The sequence below is a fragment of the Ursus arctos genome, unplaced genomic scaffold, assembly GCF_023065955.2.
Source record: "Ursus arctos isolate Adak ecotype North America unplaced genomic scaffold, UrsArc2.0 scaffold_17, whole genome shotgun sequence".
Lineage (NCBI taxonomy): Eukaryota > Metazoa > Chordata > Mammalia > Carnivora > Ursidae > Ursus > Ursus arctos.
Genome location: NW_026622841.1, coordinates 16312108 through 16335237, shown reverse-complemented (window position 1 = coordinate 16335237; position 23130 = coordinate 16312108). Strand labels below are relative to the sequence as shown.

Genomic DNA, 23130 nt, shown 5'->3' with positions numbered 1-23130 from the left:
GGAGTACTGTAAATACCGCAGCTTCAGGCACATCTGCGTGAGGTGTAAGTGTGGTAGAGGCTTGAGGGTGAGGGCCTTCCTCCTGCACCGTGCCTTTTCCTCTAGTTGGAAGCCCCAGGTCACGGGTAGTATCCTGCAGGGTAGGGGAGGCTGAGGCAGAGCCGTAGGAATTCCGGCATGACCAGCTTCAGATATGGAAAGCATATGCACTCAAGTTGATGCCCTTTTATATCCTGTTGCCCGTGGTTTTGTAAAAGAAGCAAAAATTGCAACAGAACAGAAAATAAGTAATTGACTTTTAAAACATATAAACATAAAGAACACTCCAAGAGCAGGAATAACTGATTTCTACTACATGTCCTTGCAGACAAATGAAGATAAGATTTCCAGTTATCGGGGGCGCCTGGGTGGCACAGCGGTTAAGCGTTTGCCTTTGGCTCAGGGCGTGATCCCAGCGTTCTGGGATCGAGCCCCACATCAGGCTCCTCCGCTGGAGGCCTGCTTCTTCCTCTCCCACTCCCCCTGCTTGTGTTCTCTCTCTCTCTGGCTGTCTCTCTCTGTCAAATAAATAAATAAAATCTTTAAAAAAATATTTCCAGTTATCGTATGTAGATGGATATGATAGGGAGTGACTGGCTCGATACCTCCCCCACCCTGTGCCCCTCTATACTCATCGCTTGCGGCAGCTTCGCTGTGCTTTTGTGGAGAAGGATATTGAAGGAGTCTGGTCAGAATATAGCAAAAGCCTTATTTACTCTAGAGGCGTGGTTCAGCTCAGGAGAGCTGAATGGTGAAGCAGGGGGCCTTAAGAATAAGCTTGCTCATGTCCAGGGCTCTGGCCTTTCTGCTGACCAGTATGTAACTAGAACGAAGTTAGTTAATTTTCATAAGCCAAAAAGGATTTATGAAGTGGATAGACTAACATAATGAGGTGATTGCAGAATAAATAAGATAAAATTATCCCCGTGCCTGGCCCACTTAAAGTATTGGGGCTATTGTTGTAATTTCCTGAATTGCGGTTTTCCTTCATCTTTAGATGGGGGTTTGAACCAGGTAGTAGCATTCCACTTCAGGCCTCAATTAGAGAAACCTGGCTTTCATATGTTGTTGTATATTAAGGTTCAACCTAAGATTTCATTTGGAATTAAAAAAAACAAAAAGGAGTTTTTAAAATGATAGTGTAGTGAAGCCATGAAAAACCAGTGCACGGATGTTGTGTATTTTCTAGAGTAGGGATACCTAGAAAGGCAGCAGTAGATTATAAGAGAGAATGCAGCGGGAACACAGTCCAGCCAGCATCCAAATTCTGGCTCTGTCACCTGTTCATTAGTGTCTCGGTATTTCCATCTGTAAAAGGGGGATGACAATATTACTTCCCTAGTTAGGAGAAACATGTCATGAGGATTATAGGAGGTGATAACCATATAAAGCATTGTATTCGAACAGGGCCTGGCACAGAGAAGGAGATATATAGGTTGAGGGGGTGGTGGTGGCAGTGGCGGAGGTCCTCGTCAGACCCCTGTGCTAGGTGCACAGTGGAGGACAGTCTTCCGTTGAAGTGATTCTTTTCTCTATAGACAGATATACCTGTAATAAACTATATTCTTAGAAATCATGTTCCCAAGATATTAAATTCCCTAAGAGTCTATTTGATAGGATTATATTTCTAACCACATTAAATTTTTTGTCATTTATAAAGATACCTATTTTGTGCCTCTGTCCTTGAGTCAATAATAAGCAGTACTAGAGATGCAGTTCTTAAAATGCCATGCTTTGGTATAGTTTATTTTACATAAAAATATTTAATCTCCCACGATGTAATTTGGATGTAGACTTTGATACAAAATGCTTGCACTTCTCATCAATCATTTTGGGGCGGACAAAAGGTATTTTGTTCTAAGTGCCTTAGTTTCAGTGATTGCAGAGCAGGATGTATGGCATGAAATAACAGACCACACTTAGGTTTCCCTGATGGAGGCCAAACCTTCCCTGGAAGCTGGTGCTTCTCCCAAGTCTTGCTAGAGACAGATGGGTTACGTGATACAGTGGGGGCAATCCCCAAGCCGCTGGCTGGCTGGCTTCAGTAATACCAGCTGTAGAAATGGTACCATTTCTACTGCAAATCAGACCCTTTATGGAGAGTTCTCCACATCTCCCTCTGTCTTGTTTGGTTTGAACTGTTAATTTAATGCCTTCAAAAAGCATGTGCTGAGTTTCTCATTGAATCGATAGCCCACATAAAGGAGTATGCTAGGTGTGGCAGGAGATACAGAAAATACAGAACATGATTTATGTCCTCAAAATTCTAAGTCCCTTAATATAATGAGGGGAAAAATGCTTTTTTGGAGTCCAAATACGTATCACCTATATGATTTTAAGCAAATCATTTATCTTTTTAATTTTTCAAGAATAAAATAAGGATAGAAATCATTTAAAGGTTGCTGTATGGATTAAAATCCGTTCATGTATATGAAGGTGCTTTCAAAACCATGAAAGACCATGTGTAAGATTAATATCTATGATTTTTATCCAAGAAATTAAACCTACAAAGATCTGTAGGATGTCCATAAAAGCCAGTATGCGAATACATGTCCCGGAGTGCTGGAGGGCTTCAAAGCAGGGCGAGCCTGAAGTGTGTCAGAAAGCTAGAAACTGGGTGATAACCTGCCAAGCGTTCTGAGCCTGAGAAGACCTTGAGGACTTGTCACCATGTGGGTAGATGGGAAGGAGAAAGAGTCATCAGGGCAGCGTCAGGAAGGTTAGAAATTAGCAGAGCTTACTTTCAGAAGCCGTGAACAGACTGATGGGGGAAAGCGTCCCATCTTGGATGCAGGTCTCCCACTACATGAACGTAGAGCTTTCCTGTGACACCTTTCATAAGCCCAAGTGGCCTAAGTCGAAGAAGCACTTACCCCGCATTTGTATGGAAACCTTTGAGCATTCCCAGACCCAAACAGGCTTCTCTAATAATAAGGATACATCTCGCTAACAGATGCATGAAACAAGTGGAGACAAAGCCCAGACACTCACAGACACAGGTGACAGTGCTACGGCTGCTGCCGAGATGCCCAGTGTGGTTCCGGGGAAGGAGCCCACAGGGCCACTCTCGCCGCTGCTTGGGCTGCACCTCCACTCCAGGGCCTCTGCGGGCTGCAAACACACTCTCAGTGCTGGTTTTGCTTTTCACCTTTTTTCATCAAAGCAAAAGTCCTCTTTGGGTTTCTTTTGGTTAGCAAAAGCAGGTACTAATGTAGGTCTTTCATAAAAGCAGAGTGGTGTGACGCAAACTTAAAAAGTGAGGGGTACCCGTACTTGATAAAGAAGGATAAATGTCACTCTTTTGACGTGTACAATTGAGCAGCTTTTAGTATATTCACAGTTGGGCATCACTCACCGAATTCGAGAACATTTTCATCACCCCAAAAAGAATCCCCGTGTCAATTAGCAGTCACTGTTCATTCCTCCTTATCCCAAACCCCCTGGCAACAACACATCCACTTTCTATCTTTATGGATTCACCTTTTTGAGGCATTTCGTAGAATGGAGTCGTTCCATACGTGTCCTTTTGTGTCTGGCTTTTTTCACTTAGCATAGTGTTTTCAACGTCCATCCATGTTGTTGCATTATTTTATGGCTGGATAATCACCCGCTGTATGGGCCTACCACATTTCCGCTCATCAGCAGATGGACATATAGGTTGCTTGAACTGTGTGAATATTGTAAATAACACTGCTGTGAACATTTTGGGTAAGCATTTCTGTGTGGACACACGTTTTCAGTTCTCTTGGGTGTATGTACCTTGGATGGCATTTGTTGGGTCGTATGATAATTCTGAGTTTAAGTTTTTGAGGAACTGCCTAGCCTCTTTCCAAAGTGTCTGCACTGCTGTATGTTCCCACCGGAAATAAATGAGGTTTCTGCTTTCTCTGCGTCCTTGCCAACACTTGTTACTGCCTGTGTTTTTATTATAGCCTCCCTAGTAGGTGCAAAGTGCGTCTCGTCGTTTTGCTTTGCTTTTCACGTACTTACCTGCTTTTGTATATCCTCTTTGGAGAAATGTTTATTCAGGTCCTTCGCCCATTTTTAGTGTGGGTATTAGTCTTTTTATGGTCAATCGAAGAGTTCTTTACATATTCTAGACAGAAGTCCTTTTAGATACATGATTTGCAAATATTTTCCCTCATTCTTCAGATTGTCTTTTCAGTTACTTGCTCTTCATTGCTTAGTGAATGAAATCCACTCCCTGCGTCATGATTTTCAAAATGCTCCCTATCGGTGCACTCTCCCTTCTATTTACAGCAATAATTGGATTCCTTGCCAGGCTGGTCTCCTTTCTGTGAGCTGCCATTCTGGGTCCACGCCTTGTTTCTGCTCTCCCTGCCTCTAATGAAAGCTCGCTCTTCCTCTGCCTTTCCAGATTGCCCCCAGGCTCTCAAGGCCACCCACTGCTGCTTCACCTCACACCGATTCCTCTCTGCACCCTACTCCTATGTACAGGTTTCCTTAATCCCTTAATTTACAGTATTGCATTACTTGCTGACTTTCTTTGTTCTTTAACAACAGCAGCAGGCCTGAACGAGTCGCAGGCTCCCTGGGGCAGGAACTTTGTCTTCCTTTTCTTTTTCATTTCTTTCAGTGCCTACATGATTTCATTCAGCACACAGATGAGATAGAATTAACCCACACTGAATAAATGAATGTGCCCATTTTGTCATTTTTTACCTGAAATGTTACATATGCAAGAACCATGTTCCTCATTTTAGTAGGAGTTCAAGAAAAGTAGACCGGGGTCCTGCCCTCTAGGACCGAATGAAGCACGTTGTTTTAGTGTTCAAAGCCCCATTCTTTGCTAGGAATTGGGGCTATAGATACAAAGGATTAGCTTTTCTGTTGTTCCCTGTCTAAATGCCTTTTTACTGTTAACATTAGAATACGGTAGAAAGAAGTCATATCCAGAAGACTGAGAGAGCAACATCGGTGATTGCATGCTCGGGGGAATATGCCTTCACAAGCATTTCTGTCAACTATTTTTATAAGGAAGCCCATACTGATATTTTGGGGGAGTTTTTGTACAGCCAAAACAAACTTCTTTTCAAGAAAATCTTCAGAGCTGTTTGGTACAGTTTTTATAGTATAATTTTGCAGTAAAGAAATAATGACTCATCTATAGAATACTAAAAGGAACCCAAATCTTAGATTATTAAGGGACTGTAGATGGAAAGTTAATGATATTTATATCTCATAACAAAAAAATAATCTATGAAATATGAAATCAGATTTCCCTTCTCTGCTTAGAAACAGCTACATTTATATTTTTATAACCCTTACTAATATTGTATGGAAATGCCTTTGGAATTTCTTATACTGGATATTGCCGTTGCTACTCATCTGAACTGTGTTTATTTGTTCATCCGTTAAAAACTTACTAAGCTCCTGCTGTGTGTCAGGAATACACAGATAAAAATAATGCCATCCCTGCCCTGGGGGAGCTCCTGGTCTCATGGAGGGGACACATGAGTCAACAAAGAAGTCTTTAGCCTTTTTCTTTTTTATGCATCATGAGATAAAATTGAATTCCATGTTATACCATTGGTTACAAATTATTATTTTTATGAATTAAAATATACTTTAGGACAGGGGCGCCTGGGTGGCACAGCGGTTAAGCGTCTGCCTTCAGCTCAGGGCGTGATCCCGGCGTTTTGGGATCGAGCCCCACATCAGGCTCTTCCGCCATGAGCCTGCTTCTTCCTCTCCCACTCCCCCTGCTTGTGTTCCCTCTCTCGCTGGCTGTCTCTGTCTCTGTCAAATAAATAAATAAAATCTTTAAAAAATATATATATACTTTAGGACAGCATCTCGATGTTGGTTTAAAATACAGTACTTGAAGACTGTTGTCAAAATAATTTTCTGTGCAAATTTAGTTAACATTGTGTTTATAATTGGGTATCTCTTAAATAAGCTTGCATTAACTTGAAGAAAACAGAGTCTAGGCTTTTTTTCTAAAGAGTGCTACACGCATGTTCAGAGCGCAGTTTAGAAATAATTTTTACCTCTTTTTTTTTTTCCTTTCCAGGATTATTATATTATGCAGGACATGGTTATGAAAACTTTGGCAACAGCTTTATGGTCCCTGTTGATGCTCCAAATCCATATAGGTCTGAAAACTGTCTGTGTGTACAAAATATACTGAAATTGATGCAAGAAAAAGAAACCGGACTTAATGTATTCTTGTTGGACATGTGTAGGAAAAGGTAAACTGCCTCATCTTTGTTAAACAAAGCGCATCAGAGTTAAGTAAATATGAGCCTCGACAGTGAAATCTAAGGCAAACGTGGGAATGCTAAGAATTACTTAAGTTTGTAAGTTCGTAATTACAGATTGACCAAGAAGGAAACTAAAGGGAAATACATTTTCTCTTTAACTTTTTTCCTGTTTGTTGTAGAACAAAAGTGAGGAACTCTAAAGGGTATGGGTATTTATTCATACTCCAGAAGGGTCAACTCTTCAGAATGCCTGTAGATGTCTCTAGTCCTCACTGCACTTATTTCTCCAGGAATGGACAGAAACAGCACCCGTAGAGGTGGGGCCTCTGTCAGTCCTGGTCTCGCAGATACAGAAGGTGTAGCCCGACCAGGTGTTTGAAGGTTTGGATCCCAGCCGTTGGCCACTGGGTTACTAAGGAATAGAACCAGTGATTATTCCTCTCAGAGAGAGAGTTTTGTGCTTGTTCAGCACTTACCAGTCAAACACCAGTGCCAGAGTTCAGACATAACTCCAGTTTTAAAGCTAACCAGAGAAAAGGGCATGTGACTGTCTGCTAGGAGCCCTAGATTATTTGGGGTAAATATGTACCTGATTTGATCAAGGAATTTTGAATCTATAATCTTAAATTATGTATAATACAATAGTGTTAACCAGATTTTCCATTATATTATTATTTCTGCTCTCTTTAAAATGCTGTGTAACTTTTTTCACATTTGTATCTGTCCTTCCTCCTCCCTTTTAAATAGAAACGACTATGATGACACCATCCCCATCTTGGACGCGCTGAAGGTCACGGCCAATATTGTGTTTGGATACGCCACGTAAGGAAATTTTACATTCATGTTCAAGATGCCTTCATTTTCCAGTGACTTCTTTTTGATTATAGGTTAGAAGCCTAGATATATCCGTAGAGATGTAGGCATGCCTTTTCATCCTTGATACTCTTGAAAGGATAAGCGAGTTAAATGATCGACCTCAGCTCCTCATGTGTTGGCATCTTCTTTTTACGAAGCACCAGAGCATCTAGTGCCTGCTTAAAGATTAACTCTGTAGTGAGGGTGTCCTGCAAGAGGCAGAGACGCGAATGAGGCTCATCGGTATTTACACAAGCCCCATGTGGCAAGTGTTTACTTTTTTTAAAATTTCTGTCTTTTTGCTGTGTTTAAGGTGTCAAGGAGCAGAAGCCTTTGAAATCCAGCATTCTGGGTTGGCAAATGGAATTTTCATGAAGTTTTTAAAAGATAGATTATTAGAAGACAAGAAAATTACTGTGTTACTGGATGAAGTTGCAGAAGGTAAAATAAAAAATAGAGAGAAAGCTACTCGGTTCTCTGGTAATTATTGTATTCCTACTGTTACTGTGCAGGTTTGGAGTTAGTATTTGTTTTTATAACACAGTTGTTTCTACAACATTCAGCAACACTCCTGTCTCATTCCTTCTTTCCTCCTCCTCTCCCTGGTGACTGAGCTTTGCGCCCTCTGTGCAGCATGACTCGAGCTGCAAGGCTGGTCCTGGGCAAGATTGAAGTCAGTGAAGTTTCGTCTTCAGAGCTCTGTACTTTGTCTCTGTGCCTCGTGCCTGGTGCGGCCCTGTCGGCTTGTTGGCAGAAAAACTTGTCCAGAGAGCATCCTCTCCCAGGATCAGACAGATCCCACTTTGCAGAAATTTTGAGACTCTAGTGGAAAAGGCTGGGTTCATTTTTTTCTTGATGGACCTAATGGTTTTTAAATTCTGCTTTCAGGACATGACCCTAAAGGGCTAACATCATTTCTTCCATTTCCTTCTGTTCCCTTTCCTTCTCGGGATAATGTTATGCTCCTGACAGGTGCCAAACAAGTACGTATCCTACTACACCAGTAGATTGCCAGGTATTTTTTGAAATCCCATTTTCGAAGCCATGCCAAAAGGCAATCCTTTTGCAGACCAGCCCATGAGAAATGGAGTTTCATGGGTGTTCCGAAGATGGCAGGTGGAGCATAAGGTATGCGAGTGTTTCACTAAGAGCTATGAGTCACCTCTGTTTCTGGTCATGTTTTTATCAGTGTAGATCTTTTAGCTGGATCACCTGACTTAACCACTTTCCCATTTAACACAGCCAGCCAGAGCTTTGACCTCCTCCCGCCATCCTCCCGCCATCCTGCTTCAACCGGAAAAGTTCTGCTTTTATCTGGTTTTTGTATTTGGCTTCTATTTAAGAAGAGATTATTCTATTTAAGAATCTTAGTTTTACCTCTTTTTTTCCAGATAAGTAACTACATACCAAAGACCAGATATTATTACTTTATAATTTTATTTATTAATAATTAATAATATATACAGAAGTGAGAGAAACTATAATTTGTTCGTATTAAAGAACATGACATATATGGCTTTGTAAATTTAAATTGGTATTTATCAATAGTCACAAGTTTTTGCCTAAAACATGTTGAACAAAACACATCATGGAGCATGCATATAGCATAACATTTTTGTTAAGCTCAAAACCTAAAACATTAGGGGTGCCTGGGTGACTCAGTCAATTAAGCGTCTGCCTTCAGCTCAGGTCATAATTCCAGGGTCCTGGAATCAAACCCCACATCAGGCTCCCAGCTTTCTCCCCAGCTCATGCTTTCTATCACTATCTCTGTCTCTCTCTCAAATAAATAAATAACATCTTTAAAAAAAAAAAGCGCCTAAGACATAAGCATAAACTACTTACCAATGCCTGTGTGTGAGTGAAAAATAAAATATGCATGGGAGTATATATACTACATTGGATAGTTGTTATTTTGAGTAGGGGGAGAGGAGTGGTGGTGCTTTAGCCGTATCAGTGGTTGTAACACATTATTTCCTTTCTTAAAAACAAAGCTATCTGAGGTAAAGATGGTGTGGTATCTTACCTTTCTCATAGAGAAGTAGTCATTTGTTTACTAAATACGTGTATTTCTCAACAGAGTATTGACATAAGATTATCATGGCTACCCTTTCAGTAAAGAAATATACTTTCAGGGGCGCCTGGGAGGCTCAGTCGATTAAGCGCCTTCGGCTCAGGTCATGGTCTCAGAGTCCTGGGAGTCAACCCCGCATCGGGCTTCCTGCTAAGTGGGGAGTCTGCCTCTCTCTCTCCCTCAGCCCTTCCCTCCCCTCCGCTTGTTCTCTCTCTCTCAAATAAATAAAAATCTTTAAAAAAGAAAGAAAGAAGTATACTTTCAGTTCTTCATGAATTTTAAGGCTTAGAATATTATGGATATGACAATAGAATTATAGAAGATAAAATCTAAAAGGGGGTCTTTAGAAGTGGCTGGCCCAATATTTTTCTCTGTTTACTCATTACTTTGAACCATGCCTGGCACATAGTAGTTGTTCAGTAAAATAGTTATAAGTGAGTGAGTGATACTGAGAACATAAATGGATTTGCAGGAGAGTTCTTGACCTAAATATTTAAAACATGAAAAGATTGTGGTCTTAATATTTATTTCTTATCTTTTAGATATGGGTAAATGTCACCTTACCAAAGGCAAACAGGCTCTGGAGATTCGGAGTAGCTTGTCTGAAAAGAGAGCACTTACTGACCCAATTCAGGGAACCGCGTACTCTGCGGAGTCTCTGGTACGGAATCTGCAGTGGGCCAAAGCGCACGGTACGGTGGGGCCTGGTTCTTGCGGGTTTTCTGTCATCTGCTGTGTTAAATCATGAGGGAGGTTTTTATCCCCCTGAATAAATAGTTTTCCTCTCAATTTTGTAGTGAAAATAGTTTAGACTGGTGGGCAAACCCAAAACTAAACAATTTATCTAATATACTGTCCCTTAGATTTTATTATATTGTGAGTTGGAAGTGTGTTGTTTGAAAAATCAGACAGGCCTGGGTTCCGATCCTGTCTCTACCACTTGATAAACATGTTATCTCTAAATGGGGACAAGAAATAATGCTTGGTGGGGTTGTTCTATTGAATGAGATCACACGGTAAAGAGACTAGGCCGCTGGTCAGTAAGTACTATATGCTCGTAAGTATTGCGGAGTGTTCTCTCTCTTTGACTCTTGAATCAGTGAGTCGGTGAGCAAGAAAAGAGAAGGTGAGGTGGAAATCGTATCTGTAACTTACTTACCTTTGGTAATTCTGTGTGACTTAGTGAAAAGGTAAGTTTAAATTATTGACTGAAATGAAGATTTGGGATTTGCTCTGAGTCCCAAATATCTGTATGGTGAATCCCTTATTGTAAATAATTGAAAATTGTATTTGGTGAGCTTCCGTATGTTTCTTTTCATAATAGTCTGTTCTCTAAGGTATATTTTTAGGTACATATGTTAAAGCACATTAAAATATAAAATGCCATAAATATATCATTTTGGCTTTCCAGATAATTGGATAAGTAACTGAAATTGATTCTTTTCCTTTAAAAAAGCCCTAAATGACAACAATAACAAAATTATGGTGGTAAAGATCAACAGTAAAAAAACCTTTTATGAAATGAAACTAAGGGAGCATCTCTTTACTTGGTGGATGAGATGCTGCCCAATTCATGGATTGTCTAGTAAAGCCAATTAGATCTTCCAATTAGAAGAAAGAAAGAAACAAACAAACAAACTTTAGACGTGGGCTGGTCCGGTATTTTTCTCTGTTTGCTCATTACTTTGAACCATGCCTGGCACATAGTAGGTGTTCAGTAAAATAGTTGCTGAGTGAGCAAATGCGTGATACTCAGAACATAACCGCATTTGCAGGAGAGTTCTTGGCCTAAATATTTAAAACATAATGAAAAGATTATGGTCTTAAAATAATACTTATTTCTTATCTTTTAGATATGGGTTAATGTCACCTTACCAAAGGCAAACAGGCTCTAGAGATGTGGAGTAGTTTTTCTGGAAAGAGCACTTTTTTTTTTTTTATAACAGATTTGGTATTTTTTATGTTACAGAGCTCATGCAAAATGGTAAAAGGAAAAACATTAAGACTCCCTCAATTAATCATCAAAGGATGCAAATTCAGCCGACACAATTGGGAATACATTAATTAAGAAACAAATATAGCAAATGGTAAACTTAAACAGTAATTAGAGAAAATAAAATTAAAACTATGATAGTGTAGTTTTTCCTTTTTAATCCCATCAACTAGGTAAACACTTTGAAAATTAATATTACTTCATTTTGGAAATGTTACGGTGAAATCTATTTATATTCTGTATAAGTGGAGAATGTCACATGTGTGAGGAACCATCGAACAGCTGTATCTAATAATCCTAAAGCATTAAGTACATATATATAAGAAATACTGACTATGATAGAAAAATAATAAAACCCAGAAATATTAGATATTCAGGAGTAGTGGAATTGTTCAGAGTAACAAATATTCAGTGACATTATGCTTAATTAAAAACCATTTTCATGAAGATTGAGGCAACAGTGAAAATTTATCTACAATTATATGGATACTTTTGATTACCACTGTAAAAATTACATATGCAGAGGGACAAGAACTGTAAGGAAATAGTAAATGAAAGATTTTTATTTGCTTGACCAGCAGAATATGGGGCCTTTTTTCCCCACTTTCTTTAAGTGCATGCCTGTGTGTTTGTGTGTCTTTGCACAATGTGTTAGTTATAGAACATTTTTAGGCGAAAGCAAAAGCTCTCACTGTATTTTGCCTCATAAAGAACAATTGTCTGTTGCTTAACAGAAAACTTACCAAGCACTCCTCAAGGGATTATTCGAAAGTTGCTTTTGTTCTTTTTCAGAACTCCCAGAAAGTATGTGTCTTAAATTTCAGTGCGGCGTTCAGATTCAGTTAGGGTTTGCCGCCGAGTTCTCCAACGTCATGATAATCTACACAAGCATAGTTCACAAGCCAGCCGACGTGCTGATGTGCGACGCCTACGTCACCGATTTCCCTCTTGTAAGAACCCCCTTTCTTCTTTTATTCAAAATAGCACCATATAGCCTCACTTACTAAAGACTAAACATCTGGAAACTTAAAGTTGATGGTAAATTTAAAGGAAATATGAATACATATATATTCCATTTATATAAATACTTACTTGTATTTTAATAACAATGGTCAAAATATTTAAAAACTAATCCCCATAATACCCTAAATTCATCAAATTAAGGAATGTCTAAAGTTCACTCAGGAAAGAAGCCTTTAATTTCCTTTACCCTAAGTAGGATATCAAATATGAAAAAATAAAATGGTAGTATATTGGAAGCACAGAAATTTAATTCTGTTTTTCCATAAATTAAGATATATTTATTTCCTGTTGGCCTAAAGAAGCCAATAAATAGTTCCCCGCTTTCCTACGTGAGTGTAGTAAATTGAGAAGTAAGCAAGGAGCAAGACAAATCCAGAACATCACCTTTGCTACTGATGAAGGCTTCATGGAGGACACTGCTTAGTGTGAGAGCAAATGGTCCAGCACTGAACCCCAGAATTAGACAGGTCTGTCTACCAGCCATAACAGCGCTGGACTCGGATGGGCCTCCTGGGCATTGGGCAGGGCAGAGCCTGAGGCCTTCTCTCTAAAGTTCCAGAACAGATCTCCCGCTCTTAGCCAGGGGTTGGCTCTTAGAGAAGAAAAAGGGAAGGGCTGCCTGTATATGTCCATTTACTCTTTTTAAATATACGTATCCTATAAATCCCCCCGCACCTTCCCAAATGTGATGAGTGAGCAAGGAGAGAGTCCAGGAGCTCACACTCTAACGGGGCTGGAACTTAAAAGGAGGCTTGAGTGGGTTAAGAAGTGTTCGTAGGGATGGTTTGAAAGTAGCTGTCCCGGGGCGCCTGGGTGGCACTGCGGTTAAAGCGTCTGCCTTCGGCTCAGGGCGTGATCCCGGCGTTCCGGGTTCGAGCCCCACGTCAGGCTCCTCCTCTAGGAGCCTGCTTCTTCCTCTTCCACTCCCCCTGCTTGTGTTCCCTCTCTCGCTGGCTGTCTCTGTCTCTGTCAAATAAATAAATAAAAAATCTTTAAAAAAAAAAAAAAAGAAAGAAAGTAACTGTCCTTGCAGAGCTAACTTTTTAAGTGTATCTGTGCAGATTTAAAATTCCTGTTTTACTCAAGAATGTTGTTTTTATTATTTTTTTAGTCCTAGCTAAGAGCTTACCTACTCAGGCCAAAATTCATAAGAGAGCAGCACCTGTTAAGATATTTTACTGTCATGGCGCGCCTGGGTGGCTCCGTCATTGAGCCATCTGCCTTCAGCTCAGGTCATGATCCCGGGGTCCAGGGATCAAGCCCGGCAACACGCTCCCCACTCAGAGGGGAGTCTGCTTCTCCCTCTCTCTGTCCTTCCCCCACCCATTCTCTCTCTTTCTCGCTCTCTCTCTGAAATAAACAAAATCTTCCAAAAAAAATATTGTCATAGACAATGCTGTGACTCTGACTGATTTCATTAGTAACGTCCGCTGATTTTCACAGGACTTAGATATTGATCCGAAAGATGCAAATAAAGGGACGCCTGAAGAAACTGGCAGCTATTTGGTGTCCAAGGACCTTCCCAAGCACTGTCTCTACACTAGGCTCAGCTCGCTGCAGAAGTTAAAGGTTTTTACTTTTCCTGTTTTTAGCTACGAACTTTACGAAAGTGAAAATTCCTCTTGGCCTGTGACAGTTGCGTTAGTTTGTAGGTGAGCTGCTTCATTGGGTATTAAGTTGAAGTAGAGGTAAGTGATACAGAGGGAGTCTCCTCAGTCACCCCTGTCGTATTCTGTTCCGTCCCTGGAAACGGCCTGAGGAGTCTTGTGTGAGAGCGTATGCGATTTCTCTCCACAGTCGAACAGTTGGGGATAGAGAGCAGAGTCTGCTTTTACATACCTTCGCGTCTTCAAATAATCATTTCCTAGTTAGGGAACAACAGACAGACTGTTGTCACCCTGTTCATAGCCAATCCACCTACAGTCTCCTTTGTCTTTGAAATAACCCTGTGATCTGATTCAGTTACACTTCTCCATCTAGGACGGTGGATTATTATTTCATGTTTTTTAAAACAGCCAAACTCTCGGCCTAGGTGTAAAGCCAGGTTTTTTCATTAAAGGATCATTCTCCATCTCCACTAAAGGGAAGGATAAGTTTCCCCAGCCCCACTGCTTGGAAAATGCCTTTAAACCGTTCATCCGGAATACAGTACAGGATCGCTGTGATTCTGGCTACTGTCAGGAGCCGGAACTAGAATTTGCCAGTTCAAAGTACTGAAGGAGGGGAAGGGCAGTGATTACAGCTGGCCTTTCTGAGTGTGGGGAAGGTGTAAACGAGCCTTGAGGATTTGGAACCTGGGAAAGGGGAGAGGGAGTGGCTGTTGCTGTTGTGTGATCGTGTGTGTGTGTGTGTGTGTGTGTATACGTCAGTAATACTCTAGGGTCGATGTGCTTTCACAGTTGATGAAAGTAGTTCTTTTCCTTTTCAGGAACATCTGATCTTCACAGTCTGCCTGTCGTACCAGTACTCAGGATTGGACGATACCGTCGAAGAGAAGCAGGAGGTGAATGTTGGGAAACCCCTCATTGCCAAGCTGGACATTCACCGAGGTTTGGGAAGGAAGACTTGCTTCCAGACTTGTGTTATGTGTAACGGCCCTTACCAGAGCTCGGCGTCCACCTCAGCAGGAGCCAGCCATTACCACTCCTCTCAAGACTCGTTCCACGGCGTTTACCATTCACACCTTGGTACCTCCAGTAATGTCTTGCCGTCGGACGGCTGTCGCTGCAGCCGGATGGCAGATGCATTTATTTCGAGTCACCACGCCCACCATTACCCATGCCAGTTTGGTAGGAGCAACGTGCCGGTGGAGACAACTGACGACATGCCATTCAGTCTCGCTGAGGGGCTCCGGATTTCTGAAAAGTGACCTCCTGGTTTCTGGAAGTTATCATAAGTACTAGATGCCTCCTGTGCAGCAGAACTGACATGAAGGGAGGCGTTATGAAAAAGCAAATACGAATTCGTACGGAGAGAAGTTCAGTAAGGGTATTTCATGGCAAACCCAGGACTTCGAGGTGTTGGAATTACATCATTTACCCGCAGACTTCCTCTTTGTTCTCTTCTAAGGGTTGGCGGATTGGTTGATTTGTTCTGTAAGAATGAAGGATGCATGTGTAAATGTTTATGTGTTTATAACAAAAATATTTTCATTTTGAGCATTCTGAAGTAAGAACAATGGGAATGGCATTGCGGAGTAAGTCATTGTATTTTTAGAATCAGGAAAAAAAACCTTGGTGATCATCAGGCTTAACCTGGTTTCATCAGTGGGAGAAGCAGATTGAGGGATCTTGTTTACGTTAGAGCCGGCCGCAGAACTGAGACCTCCAGACTTCTCTTCAGTGTTTATTCCACTACACACTGCCTTCCTGACAGGTTCTGAGACAGGGATTATGTTTGTAGATAGATTTAAAGGTAATATGTAAATATGCATGTCTTGTATATAATCTAGGAACGTACAAACTTGAATTTATGATTATAGGACTTTACTGCAAGTGTCAGTTAAGACATTTATGTATAAATCTGTTGTAGGACAGGCTGAAGTGTCTTGTTCCTAAGGTCATGAAAGCACATGGAGAGGTGAGGAAATGTTTGTCTCTACTGGACAAGACAGCAGGATAAGCCTGCTACTGGGTAATCTGGGCAGCTGCATTGTGAATCCTGCAAACACCGGATATGCCTTCCTTGATAACATTTTCTTAATGAATTTTACTGGCCTTAGATAATCTTACCACCTTTTGTCCTCCCTAAAGCATGTTAAAAAGGCAACTGCCAATAACAAAAATATTGAATTAGTAATTTTAAAACATTCCACAAAAGAAATACGAGGCCCAGATGGCTTCACTGCTGTATTTTACCAAATATTTAAAGAATTACCACCAGTCCTTCGCAAACTCTCCCCAAAAATGGAAGGAGAGAGAACAATTCCCAATTCATTTTATGAAGCCAGTATTACCCTGATACAAAACCAGGTGAAGACGTCACAAGAAAACAACAGATCAGTATCTGTTATGAATAGAGACTCAAAAGTCATCAACAAAATACTAGCAAACTGAGTCTAGCAACATATAAAAAGGATTATACACCATGACCGAGTAAGATTTACCCCAGGAATGCAAGGTTTGTTAACATCCAAAAATCAATGTCATATGCAGATGATTCTCATTATTCACAGTAGTTATAGTCTAGGAAGTCACTGTGAATACTGAACTAGTGAATGCAAAGCCATTGCTCCTAGGAGAAATGTGTGTGTGTGTGTGCATTCATATCTCAAATAGATGATAATCTTAAATCCTGAAAACAGTTTATCCTGATATACTGTTTTATTTTACAAAAGGGAAAATGAGGTTCAGAAACATTAAGTGACCTTCCTGAGGCCACCCCACTAATAACTGCCAGAGTTGGGATTCATACCCATCCAGCTGGCCCCAGAGCCAGAGGTTATACAGCCCTGGCCCTGCCCCCTTATCTTCTGGTCATGTCGGGGCGGGTGGGGGGCGGGGGGAGCTGAAACAGGAAGGCAAAGCATTACCTTGTTCACCCCTGCTGGAACATGCATATCGGGAAACTCAAAATTTTCGTGGGTCTGCGCATATCTATGAGTGATCATAAAAGTGGTGACAGTTTTGATTTGGGGATTACAAACAAATTTTACAAATAAGTTGGTAAATTCACAAATACAGACTCATAAATAATGAGGATCAACTGTCCCACGTTCATAAAGGACAAAACTATTACATTGACTTAAGTGTCTTAACAGTTGCAGAAAGAACTTTGATAAAATTCAGTACCCTTTCATGATAAAAATACTTAACAAACTAGGAATAAACTGGAAATTCCTCAATATGTGGGTGATAAGGAGCATCTACAAAAAGCCCACACCTAACATCATTATGGCAACAGACTGACTGCTGAATGTCTTTGCCCCCAGAATCAGGAATGAGACAAAGATGTTCCCTCTCACCCCTTCTAGTCAACATTGTACTTGAGCCAGGGCAATTAGGCAAGAAAAAGAAATAGAAGTCAACCATACTGGGAAAGAAGTAAAACTATGTATTCACAGATGGCATAATCTTATTAGATAAAAATTCTAAGAAATTCATTTAAAAATTTCTAATTGAGTTCAGGCTGCAGGATAGACACAAGATCAATATACCAAGATCGGTTTGATTTCTGTCAGCAGTGAATGTTCTGAAATTGAGATTTGTTAAAAATTTATTTACAATAACATCAAGATGAATAAAAACTACCCAACATTGTTGAAATTAAAGAAGACCTAAATAAATGGAAGTACATCGTTCATGGATTGGAAGACTTTACATTGTTAAGATGAAAATGCTCCCGAAATTGCTTCACGGGGTCACTGCAGTTCCTGTCAAAATCCCAGCTGACTTGTTTGCAAAAATTGGCAAACCGATAAAATTCATACAGAAATGCAAACTAGTAAAATTCACATGGAAAATACAAAAGCCAAAACAGTATTGAAAAAGAACAAAGTTGGAAGATTCACACTTAACCAATTTCAAAACTTAACTACAGAGCTACAGTAACCAGGACAGTGTGATACTGGCAGAAAGATAGATTGAGGGAATATAAAATAAAACTAAGAATCCAGAAATAAGCCTAAAATGTTTATAATCAATCAATTTTTGACACGAGTGCCAAAGTATTCAATAAGAAAGGGTAATCTTTTCAACAGAGAGTCCTAGGACAACTGTCTAGCCACGTGCTAAAGGATGCCCCTCCTTACACCATGTACAGATTTCAACCCACGATGGGTCATCTATCTAAATACAAGAGCTACAACTGTAAAACCGACAAGAAAACATACAAGCAAATCTTTGTGACCTTGGACTAAGCAATGGTTTCTGAACATATACAACACCAAATGCACAAGCAACAAGGAAAAAAATAAATTGGACTTCTTTAGAATGAACTTTTATGTTTTAAAGAACACCATCAAAAAAGTGAAAAAACCCACAGAATGGGAGAACGTTTTTGAAAATTATGTCTGGTAAGGTACTTGTATCCAGAGCATATGCAGAACGTCTATAATAATAAGCCATTTATATACTAGTGCTTAATTATGGTTACTGCTGTCCAACGGCCTGCTGTGATGATGGAAATGTTGTGTGTGTGCACTCGGGGTGTGCCAGCCTCCAGCCCTGTGTGGTAATAAAGCAATGGACATACAGCTAGTGGCTTCCATATTCAACTGTGCAGCTGTTCATTCTGTATATTTGAATTTTTTTAAGCATGTATTTATAATTTTAAAACTTTTTAAAATAACAGTTGTGTTAAAAAAATTTTTAATAAAATAACAATTGTGTATTTTTTTTCTCTTCTATCAGCCATGCTTTTATTTTAGTTGACTTCTTTTGCCAGTTGCTTTATAACGTTAGCAGAGGATTTTATATGTCAGTAGAACTTAGGAAGGGTAACCCACTGATACCAATTACAATGGGAGGAAGAGATGAGGATTGTAAAGGTTCACCTAAATTGAAAGCTCATATTTGATTCTGGGGAAGGGATACGGTATTTTCTGAAAAGTAACAAAAAATTCTAAAGTTAGCAATTATAAGTTTCATGTTTTCTAATTTGAAAAAGTTAACACATGGATCATCAAATATAAAACATGAAAGTGGTATCCATCTAAGGGCGAACAGGTCAAATATATCACAGCCTTGAGAAAGAAAGTCTTTGAAGGATACTCACACAGAAAAGGGACAGTAGACCTTTCCTTTTTCCCTGGTGTTTATTACTTTTCATACCTCTTAACTTGCACACAAAAGCAACCATGGGTGGTCTCTTTGGTAGTCAAACTGTTTGTGATTGTTGGACTCAGGAAATCCAATCATGTAGCCACAGCTCGGATAATTTTTGATACGTTGATACATAGATCGGCACAAGTTTAATATCAGGATTAGATCTGATTTTTTTTTTAACAAAAGGCCTCATAAATTTTAAATTGTTTCCTCTTATTTGAGCATTCCCCTAGTATTTTTTTTTTTAGAGATTTTATTTATTTATTTGAGAGAGATTGCGAGAGAGCAGGAGCAGGGAGGGTTGAGGAGGGGCAGAGGGAGAGAGGGAGAAGCAGGCTTCGGGCTGGGAGACCGACCACGGGGCTTGATCCAAGGACCCTGGGATCATGACCTGAGCCGAAGGCAGACGCCTCACCTACTGAGCCATCCAGGCGCCCCCCCCCCCCCAGTATTTATATACCATCATTGCTTTTAAGTGTTAACTGATACCAAACACTCAGGATTTACACATGACTTTTAGGGGCGCCTGGGTGGTGTGGTTGGTTAAGCATCTGACCCTTGGTTTTGGCTCAGGGTCTTGAGATCAAGCCCTGCACTGGGCTCTGCGCTCAGTGTGGAGTCAGTTGAGGTTCTCTCTCCCCTTCTCTCTGACCCTCCTGCTCGTTCGCTCACTCTCTCAAATAATTTTTTTCAAATAACTTTCAATAAATAATTTTTTTAATTTATATATTAGTGCCATTTCAACCTGTTTTTCTATTTTGACATTGTGAATTTTATCCAGGCCTAACTAAAATATATATTTTTAGTACTTTCCCTTGAATTATATGACCTATTTCTCATACTGATAAAATATTAATTAGTAAAGAAAAAGATACCCAGAACATGAGAAGGTTTGTATAAATGTATTTAATTCTTTTGCAATTCGGCAGCATTAAAAATACTTTGGCGTCAGACACAGTGTGATGTGATGAAGGAGCAGTCTGCTCGTTTCACCAGCCAGCATTAGTGTGGCTTGAAGTGTGGCCTGCAGCTCTGTGCGTGTATGTCCTCACCTGTAGAATGGGAATGAGGTTATGACATCGGGGGGCTTCTAATACTTCACAGGGCTGAGTACTGAGACGGTAAGTGCTTTGAAGAGACTGCTCTTTGAAAAGGGTCATCATCCTTCAAATCTGGTTTTCTCAAAACCATACCAGTCAGTACGCACACAGTATGGTGTGTATTATCCGTTACTAAGGTGCTTCCTACGAAGTACTCTTAATAGTACTGGCAACCTAGTATTGCCTTCTGAAAAAAGTTACAGTTGGGGCGGTGGCTGGCTCAGTGGGCAGAACATGCAACTCTTGACCTTGGGGTCGTGAGTTCAAGCCCCACGTTGGGTGTATAGCTTACTTTAAAAAAAAATTAAGAATTAGGGGCGCCTGGGTGGCACAGCGGTTGAGCGTCTGCCTTCGGCTCAGGGCTTGATCCCGGCGTTCTGGGATCGAGCCCCACATCGGTCTCTTCCACTGGGAGCCTGCTTCTTCCTCTCCCACTCCCCCTGCTTGTGTTCCCTCTCTCGCTGGCTGTCTCTCTCTGTCGAATAAATAAATTTTTAAAAAATCTTTTAAAAAAATAAAAAAAAATTAAGAATTAAAAAATGTTTAAAAACAAGTGGCAAGTGAACGTCGTTCACCCCAAAATCACTTTTCAAAAGCATGGAAATTTAACGTAACCAGTTACTAGTATAAAGTACATTATGTCTACACACAAAGACAATTGATTAGCAGTGTTTCTCTGCTGGGATTATTTGTCTTTGCTTACCTGGATTTTCCAGTTTTTATACAGGAAACAGCTGTTGGATAATTTGCACATATAGATATATGCATTTTATAATGTAAATATGCTAAACTTCAGTACTTTTCATTCTACCTGGTACAGAGAAGCTGTCTAAAGTCACTACCACAAGTCTGAAGCAATTCTCAGTTTTTTGCATCATGTTTGAGTTTTGTGGGACAGCATTTAAGTAGTAGAAATGGTTGGCTGCGTATTCCTGCATTAAGAAGTTGCTGGCACCATGGGGCACCTGGGTGGCACAGCGGTTAAGCGTCTGCCTTCGGCTCAGGGTGTGATCCCGGCATCATGGGATCAAGCCCCACATCAGGCTCCTCCGCTGTGAGCCTGCTTCTTCCTCTCCCACTCCCCCTGCTTGTGTTCCCTCTCTCGCTGGCTGTCTCTATCTCTGTCAAATAAATAAATAAAATCTTAAAAAAAAAAAAAAAAAGAAGTTGCTGGCACCAGGCTTTGACTATTTTTTTTTAATTTTGAAACACTTCCAAACTTAGAGAACAATTTCAAAACCAACGCAAAGCATTCCCATATTCCCTTCCCCCTGGTTCCCTATGTTAACATTTTTCCATGTTACCATTTTGTCTCATAAATGTGTGTATGTATGTATGTGTGTGTATACATATTACATATATATATATGTTTGTATGTATATCTACATACATCTACAAATGATATTTTTCCTGAGCTGTTCAAAACTGTTACTTTTGGCCCCTAAATAAATACTTAAGTGTGTACTGCTGAAAAACAGGAACATTCTCCTACATAACCGCGGTACAACTGTCCGGATGAGACAGGATTCCAGAACCTCCCTCTGCTGTAGCCCAAACCCAGAAGAACAATACTTCCCTCATCTTTCCCTTCTCTCGCAGATCGCAACCTGTGATGTCTAAAACATCTTTCCCTTCTCTCGCAGATCGCAACCTGTGATGTCTAAAAACTATCCTTTCGTACTTTGTGTCTGGCTTTCTAGTTGTTGAAGGTGGGAGAGTGAATCCAGTCCTGTCATTACATCATGGCGGGAAGTGAACATCTGCAAGTGAGTTTGAAGGCTAATCACATCTTTTAAAATAATTTTGGATTACTTTGCATATATTGCAAGAAACACCACTGTGGGCAAACTATTTCCTTTCCTATTCACGATTCCACCCCCAAACTGACTTTTTGATTTTTTTCCTCCAAACTGACCTTTTTAAAGGCAGCTTGCTTCCACTATTTTGTGGAGTAAGTGGTTCATCGACACTATCGAATGAATACATGGGAGCCTCAGGTGCACACGTTTATGCAAAGGAAGGAAAGCAAGCTTTGAGGGGGGGTTCACACTCTACACGCTACTACAATCATTTTGCACACAGTCTCATTTAACTCTCAACAGCTTGCAACTTCCAGATGAGGAAACCATTAGGCTAAATTCAGATGCTAATTCCCCTTGGGTAGCAGCACGACTCAAATCCACACCAGAGCCCATTGTAACTCCCCAGTGCGGCTGCTAATTACCCAGTGATGAGGAGACACACAATCACTATCGTAAATGCTCAGTCAGTGCAGAAGTGGCACGACGGTAACTGTTCGTATTTGATGGAGCATCAAATATTGTATCTAAGAGATACAAGTCGCTAAGTTTGCAAGAAACTGTCCTACTTTGAAAACAGAAGGAATAGCATCTTGAATTTGGTAACTTAAACTTGCTGTTTTCCCAACACAGTAGAAAAAGAATCAGCAGGGATGGGTCCGCAGGCCCCGAAGGGAGAGGGCTTCGCAGAAACCCTGTGCTTGCCGGCGAGCGGAGGCACCCGAGGACTCAGCCGCGGACCCAGGACCAGCAGGGCGCGCGACCCCCTCCGGTCCCACACCCGCGAGCGGGGCAGTAACCGAAGCACAGGGCGCAGGAGCCCGTGGAGCAGGCACCACCCGCGGTGGAGGGACTGGAGAAGCACCCCCTGGCAGCCCTGCACCCACAGCTTCACCCATGCTCCTCCCTGCGCCTGAGCGTGAGCCGCCCGCCCGGTGCAGCTGTGCGCCACCCGCGCTCCCGTGCGGTGCTGGCCGACGCGCTCCGCGGGCACTCTGGGGGCCGGTGGGCTGCCTTCTCCTCCCAAGCCTCGTCACCTTGCTGCCACACCCCTCGCTCAGGTCCAGGACCTTCAGCACCTGGTAGTGGGAAGTCAGGTTCGCCACTGAGGTCAGTTTGTGCTGGTTCTGATGTTCTGCCTTCTCCTCCATCCTCTGTAACCTGCTGGTGACGCCTCAGGCTCCAAGAGTTACTGTGTTTACGCCGTGAACTGACGTTCCCAGTTGTCTCCATACTGTAGTACAAGACTTCGGATTTCT

At 41.1% G+C, this 23130-nt stretch overlaps 1 protein-coding gene across 2 annotated transcripts in view; it reads left to right on the top strand.

The window, feature by feature from the left end:
* The window catches only part of MALT1 (MALT1 paracaspase), a 60655-nt gene extending 42103 nt beyond the window's left edge, over window positions 1-18552 (top strand). For both annotated transcript variants that reach the window (XM_026496392.4, XM_026496391.4), the window contains 7 exons: window positions 6074-6251; window positions 7011-7085; window positions 7432-7559; window positions 9735-9884; window positions 11978-12135; window positions 13652-13777; window positions 14637-18552. In XM_026496392.4, coding sequence (XP_026352177.1) covers window positions 6074-6251; window positions 7011-7085; window positions 7432-7559; window positions 9735-9884; window positions 11978-12135; window positions 13652-13777; window positions 14637-15077 — 1256 coding nt within the window. In that variant the 3' untranslated portion in view covers window positions 15078-18552. The remainder of the gene's footprint in view (window positions 1-6073; window positions 6252-7010; window positions 7086-7431; window positions 7560-9734; window positions 9885-11977; window positions 12136-13651; window positions 13778-14636) is intronic.
* The last annotated feature ends 4578 nt before the right edge of the window (window positions 18553-23130 follow it).